This window comes from Spea bombifrons, chromosome 5, assembly GCF_027358695.1.
Source record: "Spea bombifrons isolate aSpeBom1 chromosome 5, aSpeBom1.2.pri, whole genome shotgun sequence".
NCBI lineage: Eukaryota > Metazoa > Chordata > Amphibia > Anura > Pelobatidae > Spea > Spea bombifrons.
The window spans coordinates 79,241,096-79,250,018 of NC_071091.1; the positions used below are offsets into that span (position 1 = coordinate 79,241,096).

At 37.6% G+C, this 8,923-nt stretch overlaps 1 protein-coding gene across 1 annotated transcript; it reads right to left on the minus strand.

Moving 5' to 3' along the window:
- Positions 1-877: 877 nt before the first annotated feature.
- On the minus strand, positions 878-8,665 carry LOC128497720 (acrosin-like). Its single transcript, XM_053467882.1, has 6 exons — positions 8,381-8,665; positions 7,774-7,930; positions 2,393-2,591; positions 1,820-2,085; positions 1,428-1,573; positions 878-1,261 (listed from the first exon to the last, which is right to left on the minus strand). The coding sequence occupies exons 1-6, from the start codon at positions 8,663-8,665 to the stop codon at positions 998-1,000; spliced, it is 1,317 nt and encodes a 438-aa protein (XP_053323857.1). The 3' UTR covers positions 878-997.
- Between the last annotated feature and the right edge of the window lie 258 nt (positions 8,666-8,923).

The window sequence follows — 8,923 nt, forward strand, 5'->3', positions numbered from 1 at the left end:
TGGTTTGAGCAGGTTCAGGTTCAGAAAGGGCCTGTAGTTTATCTTGATCAGAGTTTACATTTGTTAACCTCCACCGTGTACTTTGCAGACTTTTTACACTTCTTAGAAAGCTGCTGGGGCAGATTAGTCTCATCAAAAGTCCACAAACTCACACGGAAATCGGGATCGGGTCAACATTGGTGCTTTAATTAAGGTGGACTTTTAAGAAGATAATTGGTTTCATGTTTCAATTATTTTTATTTATTGAATCATGTTTTTTTATTACTACACAATATACTTTGAAGCACAACTTTGACACAAAATTACAGATAAAAAAAACTATTGTGGGGGTTATGATTGTTTTGTAGACCAAACCTTTTATAAAACAGTGTAGTAGAATATCTGTATTCAATAAAAGCATCTGAGTTTAAAAGAGTATTTTTAATTTCTATTGAAATTATATTATATGTCATCCTGACCTTACAGCTTGGGGATTTCAGTGAGTATATCACAGAGTCTTAATAATATAATTATTTTGGTTAAAAATGTGTAGGGTAACCAATTAAGTGGTAATTGGCAAGGAGTCTAACTGTGAACTTCCCGGTGTAGGCTACCCAGAACTCTCTGTCATTTGGGTGTTTGCTGCGGACAGAGGTTGTCTACATAGTGTAATTTCATTGAACCTGAACATCAGAAGTCTCCGATTTAAAAATATTCTCTTTTTCTATCTCACACATACAGAATTCACAAATCTGTACAACATCAAATATGCCTCAAACACCTGCTTGACTTGGTAGATTATTAATTACATAGTTACATATTTACATAGTTACATAGTCTGCCCTAACAATACACATCCACAACATTCCATGTTCATCACAAGTACACGGCTTATTCATGCATTTCTATTTATTTATCTACTAATTCTAATCTACACATTGCTGACATGTAATGGTGATGATTCTCTGGTGAAAAGATGGTTCAGATTTGATTCTTCTACTTTCAGAGCACCAAACAATTAATGGCCTTTCATGCCAGCTTTGCTGAGTTCCTCAGCTAATTTTGGCCAGATTTTTTTCGCAGCCTTCATCTTCATAGATTTGGATGCAGGCTTCTTGCCCTCGGACATGTGTTTAGAGATCCACTCGAGGTAATACTGGGTAGAGGTGTACACTCCAGGGTTTTGCTTCTGGCCACAGCCGGAGCCCCAGCTGGTTATGCCAACCACGGTGAAGAACTTGGCTTTGCTTTTTTTGCACATCAAAGGTCCGCCACTGTCACCCTGTGTCAAAAAAAGAAAGCATTTCTTAAGAAAACTATTCATAATTACTACAACCTCAGCTGTTATCTGCACAGCTTTTATGAAACAAACACTGTCCAGGATGTTAAAAACATTAACAATGTATCATCACTGAGTTAGAAGGGAATGAGGACAACAAAGGGCTTACCTGGCAACTGTCAATACCACCCTGTTCATATCCAGCACACAAGTTGTAGTCACCCAAAGCTCCATTGTACCAGGTTGGACGGTTGCAGCGCTCCACTGGAATTAAATTCACAGGAGCTTCCTGGAGGATGTCCGATGTTTCAGTGGCTGATGAATAAAAGAGTTATCAGATACAGGGCTGGCCTCAGAAGTCTTGGGGGCCCCCTCCCACCCCATGCTCCTTCCATCACCCTTGGCGACCTGGCCCTAAAGCTTACAATGGGGCCAGACCCCAAGGTCCAGAAAGGTGCCACAAAGGCCCAATCCATGGATAGAGGAAGATCAGCACAGTGAGCCTATTTGTATATATAAAATCTATGGATAAAATCTATGGATAAATCTATGGATACTTACAGGCTTCTTTAAGGACCCCCCAGCCTGCGATGTAGCATTCGTCCATTTTATCCAGAATGGCTTGTTTGGCAGGGAGACACGCTGGCTGAGTGTAGTCGTCAAATATTATAGGCTTATTCAGCCTGAGCAAGGTGATGTCATTACTCTCCGTTTCCGGGTCGTATTTCTCATGTTGAATCTTTTCTTTTATATTTCGGATCTGAGCCTTTGTCCCCATGTCGGAAAGTTGGTTGGCGCCAAACACAAGTCTCCAGGTATAATAGTCACTGAACAAACCAAAGTACATTTTATCAGTGAATTTACTTTTCCAGGCATTAATAAATCCCATATTGACCGAAATGTATGCCATTTTCGTTGTCACAAGCCTCCGTTAGCTTAATTAATAATTAGTTAGCTTAAAAATAAGCATGCTCATGGGTTCTCCTAAAGAATGGATGACTATGGTTCTGGATTTCTGTTAACTGTTTCTACTAAAAGATCCCAATTAGTTGGAACACAAAGCACACAGGCCCACCACCTTCTAAATCAATGGAGCTCTGCATATTCTCCCATAAAACTATTTAAGTTACTTACTTGCCGCGATCTTTGAAGCAATGGGCAGCTGTGAGAACCCACAAATTATTCAGGACAACACCGCCGCATAAATGAAAATACTCGTTGTCAATGTCCTCCTGGACACTCACTGCCCAGGGCCAGTTACCAGGCTGGGCATCCTTTCCCCCCACCACGCGGGAGCCGCGGAAATCCTCCGCTAGGGGTCTGTTTCCACAGACTGAAATAAAAACAAAATGTTATTTAATAAACATGTCACCTTAATCTGTGAAATTTCATTTGATTGGTATCCACAGAACATGAATAATCTACTATGAATAACACATATTATTAAAGGTCTTAGTTTTTAAAACTGACAATTATAGGCATTAACCTGTTTTAAAAGCACAAAAGGAGAGTTAAATAGTTAATAATAATAGAATGAGCTGTAAAACTATAAAGCATCCATAAATTGTAAAGTTAATGATAATAATCTTTGCGGTATATCATCCCTAAGGCGCTTGATGGCAAATTATCTGTAATAACCGATAAACTCACCTCCATGTTCTGAGCTCTCAGATGACACCAAAAGAACCCAAATAATAAAACCTATCAGGAACAGCTTCATGTTAATGCATCCACATTGAAAAGCTATCTGTGTGTGCAATAGAATGTGCAGCCTACATACAGCTAAGAGCGTTGTTATGACATCATTAAACAGAATCAATTATTAGTTCACAAAATATGAGAGTGTGAAACACAGCAAAATGATGAGGCAGGTTGGAAAAACCCAATAAATAAATATATAAAAACCTGTTACATAAAGTACATTAACACAGATATGGATTTAGTGCTTCTCTAGCATATTTTATTACAAAGTGTGAATGCTCTAATGTTAAATGAAATGTAATTAATTGAAACAAGATCATGTAAGACTTGTCTATTGTCTTATATTATTTTAATAAAAACTATTTAATATAGGAAACCTGGTTTTCTGTTTTGGAGGACACCCATCTTTGCTTATTTAACCTTTGACCTTATTTCAACCCGAGGGCATACCCAGTAAAGCTTAGCCTTGTGAATATCCAACACAGAAGTCTATTATTCTCGTCCCCTATGAAATGGTGTAAATATGACCAGTAATCAAACTGTTAATTGGCTCAACGATCATTTCTTTTACACCAAGAACGTGCAGGAATCTGTTACGAGGAGATAGGGGGTCAGGATAGGAGTGAGAAGGGGAGTCGTTACAGAGGACTGCTAATCATGGGGGCGTCTGTTTCATGTATTCATTCAAAACAATACAGGGTATGTTTGTTAAGGTTTACCAACCAAAAAAAAATGTTAACATTTAAAAAATAACAGTTACTACTCCATCTGATGAGTAAACAGATCTATACATTGGGGTACTGATGAAGCGGCAGGTTAAGCCATATCATTTGATGAATTCCCAATTTATATACTTCACATATCTGCTTTTAAATAGTGTTAAAACATGTTGGTCATTTCAGCAGCACTTTCTGTGACGCTTACCTCTGCCGGCAGTGTCGCTCGCCCGGCATGGGAGGGCTCAGCTCTCTCCTCGTCGTTTGCTCCAGGCGCGGGAGGGCAGACGGAGGTGCGCAGGCACTGGTATGGATGGCGTGCATGCGACAGAAGAGCCATGCCTTCCTCCTGACACCGCTTGCTGACATCATCTAGGGGGTGGAGTCGCTCCACCCCCAATCTACAGGATCCTTAGTGGCTTAGTGGCTGACTGTCAGGTATTTAAACCCCTCGCTTACTTTGCTCAGAGCCCTTGTGTGGTACAAACCCACTTTGTGATTCCTGTATTGCTTAGCTTACTGCCAGTTATCGGACCGTTTGCTTGTTTGCTGACTATTCCTGAACTCTGCCTGAATTAACCCTGGACCTGGCTATTCTCTGCTTTGCCCCATTGCCTGCTTCTACATTCTTACTTGCATATTGACTTTGTCAAAGACATTCAGCAAATAAGCATGCTTAAGCGTGTAGTTTTTTTCTATGTAAACATTGACTCTTCTTTTATCTTGTTTTATCTTGTTTTATCCTTCCACTCTATCTAACCGTAGCAGTTGATATCAAAGAACAATGCGTTGGGACTGTATATCTAGGAACCATAGGAGTGCCACTGACTTTGACCTTAAGTAAGCCGGACACCCATAGCCCCACCAGAGCCCTCTTTTGTGTGTTTATCAACTGTATGGTGGGGTATGAACGAGGCTTGGTGAGGAGCAGGAGCTCTATGGCAAACCCCATTTTCGGCAGCTACAGAGCCTCTGACCGGCTGCATTGCAGATGGTCCCAGCAGGGGCGTACCTAGAGCATTTGGCACCTGGGGCGGATCCTGTATGTGGCACCCCCCACACACAAACACTTTAAAACTGCATAGCTTCTATCATTATATACTGGCGCAGACAGTGAAGGTGGTACAGCATTACTGTTATCATTATATACTGAGGCAGACATTGACGGTGGTACAGCATTACACCTATCATTATATACTGAGGCAGTCATTGATGGGGGTACAGCATAACATCTATCACTATATACTGAGGCCGACATTGACGGGGGTACAGCATAACACCTAACACTATATACTGAGGCAGACATTGACGGTGGTACAGCGTAATCCCTATCACTATACATTGAGCCAGACACTGATAATAGTGCAGAATAACTCGTATCACTGTATACTAACCCAAACATTGATGTGGTATAGGCCTACCACTTCATTGTGTGGCTTAGGGATGCACGAAATGAAAATTCTGGACTGAAACCAAAAATCCAGCATTTACCTGTCCGAAACCAAATATGACCCCCCACCATAAAAAAATCTCACACTTTTATTTAAAGTAAGTAACACAGCAAAATAGGACAAAAAAATTCAATAACAATATTAATATATTATATATGATTGTTAACAGCAATCACACTCCTATCATGCCCAGATCCCAGGCATACCCAGATTCCAGCAATCCAGAAATAGGCGCGCATGTACATATGTGGGACAAAAAATAAAGAATAATAGTGCAATAATGTGGGATTTAAAGTACAATATATGTGTGTAATATATGCACTCACAAAATTACAGAAGGTCAAAGGCTCTTCAGAATAAAATTCTTTCTTTATTTCTTCTTGTAACTAAAAAATCATAAAAGAGAACGGCCAATAGTGCAATATATTCTTGTAGTTCTTATAGGAGAATAAAAATGCACTTACAAGATGGTCGGTATTTTCAAGCACTTCATCTATAAGTCCGAAGATCAAAGTAATGAAGTCCAAAAGCAATAGATAGTCCTCGTGGGTAGTCCTCAACGCGTTTCGCCTATTGGCTTCCTCAGGAGAACAATTTCTTTCCGCAAAATTTTATTTCCGCAAAATTTTATAGTGTTCGTGGGTGTGGAGCGTCTATTTATATGCTTTGTATCCTTGTTCCGTGTTCCGTCCTTACTTCCGGGTTTGACGTCAGCGCGCTGTTTCCGTCGTTGCTTAGCAATCGTGACGCTTTAGTGATTCCTCCTTCCTATGTCTACGGCGTCTTCATGCGTCTCCTAGCAATCGGGACGCTGCCTCCTTTCGTTTTAAGAATAGAAGTCCTCCCCCTTCTGTTCGCCAGCTCTTCAGATCACAGTGGTATTACTCGAGCGAAAATGTCTAAAGAATCCTTAATATCGCTCGTATTCAGAAATGTTGAATGAAGGAGAGAGGGGATATATTAGGAGATTTATAGTGTATATAAATAGCAAAAAATAAGGATGGAGGACGGAACCATGGAAGTTGGAGAGTAGAAAAAGAGAGATAATATATGGTGTGTATATATAGAAATGTGATGTAACAGTTTGTCCACAGGGGGACTCATAAATAAATAGGGGTAATCATTAGCTTATGTAAATGTAGAGAGACATTATTTTATATGATAGATAGCTTAATTGTTAATTTATTAATTTATAGGAGATACATCAAAATGAAATCAAGATGGATAAGAATGGATGGAATGAGACAAGATTAATAAAATATGACTTGGATTTTAGTGACACTAAAAATACATAAGAAATTCATTAAAAATTAATTAAAATAAATTTTAAATTTTAAATAAATATATTAATTCATTTAAATATATTATTCAAAATAAATTATTTAAAATAAATAAATTAATTAGGCCCTATGTCTATCTGTCTAGTTCCCTTACAGATTTAAAGACCAGTATGTTAATATATATATGTTAAAAAATATATATTAAAAAATAAATATATATATTAAAAGATAAATAAATATATTAAAAGTTTATACTCAGTCAATAAAAGCAAGTATATCTAGATCAGTATTTAGGCCACCCTTTTTATATGTCTGAAATTTAAAAATCCATTCTGTCTCTTTTTTAGACAGTACTGTATTTATGTCACCTCCCCTCCAGTGAGTTTTTACAAGGTCAATCCCTAGAATTTTAAAGTCTGATAGTAAAAACATTGTGCATGTGTTACAGTGTCTAGGTACACTGTGTTTTATATTTGCATTCCGTATTCCCCCCAGATGTTCCAATATTCTAACTTTAAGTTCTCTTGTAGTACGTCCAATGTACTGTTGGCCGCACTTACATTCCAGTAGATATATCACATTTTTAGTATTGCAGTGAATGAAATGTTTTATTGGGTATTCTTTCCCTGTATTATTGCATTTAAAAACTGTGATTTTCTTTTGTTGGGTATTGCACGTTCTGCACACTTTACACCTCCCACATTTATGAAAACCCGGGGATTTATCCACTAGAAATTTCTGATGTTCTTTCGTATCATCTTCATTAGGTAGTAAGCTAGGTGCCAGAATAGTCTTTAAATTAGCTAGTTTTTTGTATATAATTTTCGGTTTGTCTGGGAGATGGCCCTGTAATATCTCATCTTCCTTTAGAATAGGCCAGCATCTATTTAATGCTTTCTTGATTTGGGGTGCTCTATCATTATATTGAGTTAGGAAGGAAAACTCATACCCGTCTTTATTTTTTTGTTTTTTGTTGTGGTTTATAAATTCTTCCCTTCTTTTTTTCTGTATACTATCGAAACTGTCTGTTAAAAGATCTTTTGGATAGTTTCTTTCTTCGAATTTGTCTAATAAAAGGTGGCTTTGTGTCATAAAATCTTCATCGTTGGTACAATTTCTGCGTACTCTGGTAATTTGTCCCTTGGGTATGTTTCTAAGCCAGCTAGGGTGGTGGCGACTAGAAAAATCAATAAAACCATTACCATCTGTGGGCTTAAAAAAAGTTTTGGTGTTTATTTTATTGTCTCTAATGAAAAGGGTAAGGTCTAAAAAATCTATCTGTTGTTTGTCAATGCTTGATGTAAAGTGTAGATTATATTCATTTCTGTTAGTATATGCTATAAAATTATGTAAATTTTGAACATCACCTTGCCATATTATAAGAACGTCGTCAATGTACCTCTTCCAGAGAACCAGATTCGCGCCGAACGGGTTGTTTTTCCAAATATAATTGGCTTCCCAATCGGCCACATAGAGATTTGCATAGCTCGGCGCGAATCTGGTTCCCATTGCGGTACCACATGTCTGTAAGTAAAAAGTCTCATTAAAAGAAAAATAATTATGTGTGAGAATAAAATGTATACAGTCTGTAATAAAATTACTCTGTAGTTCATCCATATTAGTGTCTAAAAAAAGGGCTTTCTTAATGGTCTCTATGCCTAACTCATGAGGGATGACCGTATAAAGTGAAGTGACGTCCATTGTTGCCCATATGTAATCTGTGGACCATGTTATGTCGGCCAAAGTCTTTAGTATGTCTGTTGTATCTTTTATATATGAGGGGCTTTTAATGACGTATTTCTGGAGAAAGAAATCTACATATTGTGATACATTGTTGGTTAATGAGTCAATTCCACTTATGATTGGACGTCCGGGAGGGTTTGTCATACTTTTATGTATTTTCGGTAGAAAATAAAAGATAGGTATTTTTGGATATTTTGTGTCAAGAAAATTAAACTCATTTTTATTAAGTACCTTGTTATCATATCCCCCCTGTAATAGTACTCTCAGGTCCTCTTGAAAGGTTCTTGTAGGGTTGACTAGAAGTTTTCTATAAGTATTTTCGTCATTAAGAATACGTAGAGCCTCTTTGAGGTAATACGTTCTGTCCATAATCACCGTAGCCCCTCCTTTGTCAGCAGCTTTAATGACTATTTGTTTATTATTTTTCAAGGACCTAAGGCTTTCCTGTTCGACTTTAGTTAGATTGTGTTGTCTCCTGTTTTTTTGTTCTATGTCATTGAACTCTTTAAGCAACATATCAGTAAAGACTTCAATGTGGACACTTTTATCCTGCTGTGGGAAAAATTTAGACCTAGGTTTTAAAGATGTGTGTATAAATGCATCTCCCTCATGAGATTTTGTAGTATTAGTATTTTCATTTTTTAAGAAAAATCTTTTTACTGTGAGTTTTCTCAGAAATTTTTGAGCATCTATGAACAAGTGGAAACTATTGGGTCCTTTGTTAGGTGCAAATTTAAGACCCTTATTTAAAAGGGATAATTCGTTCTGACTTAA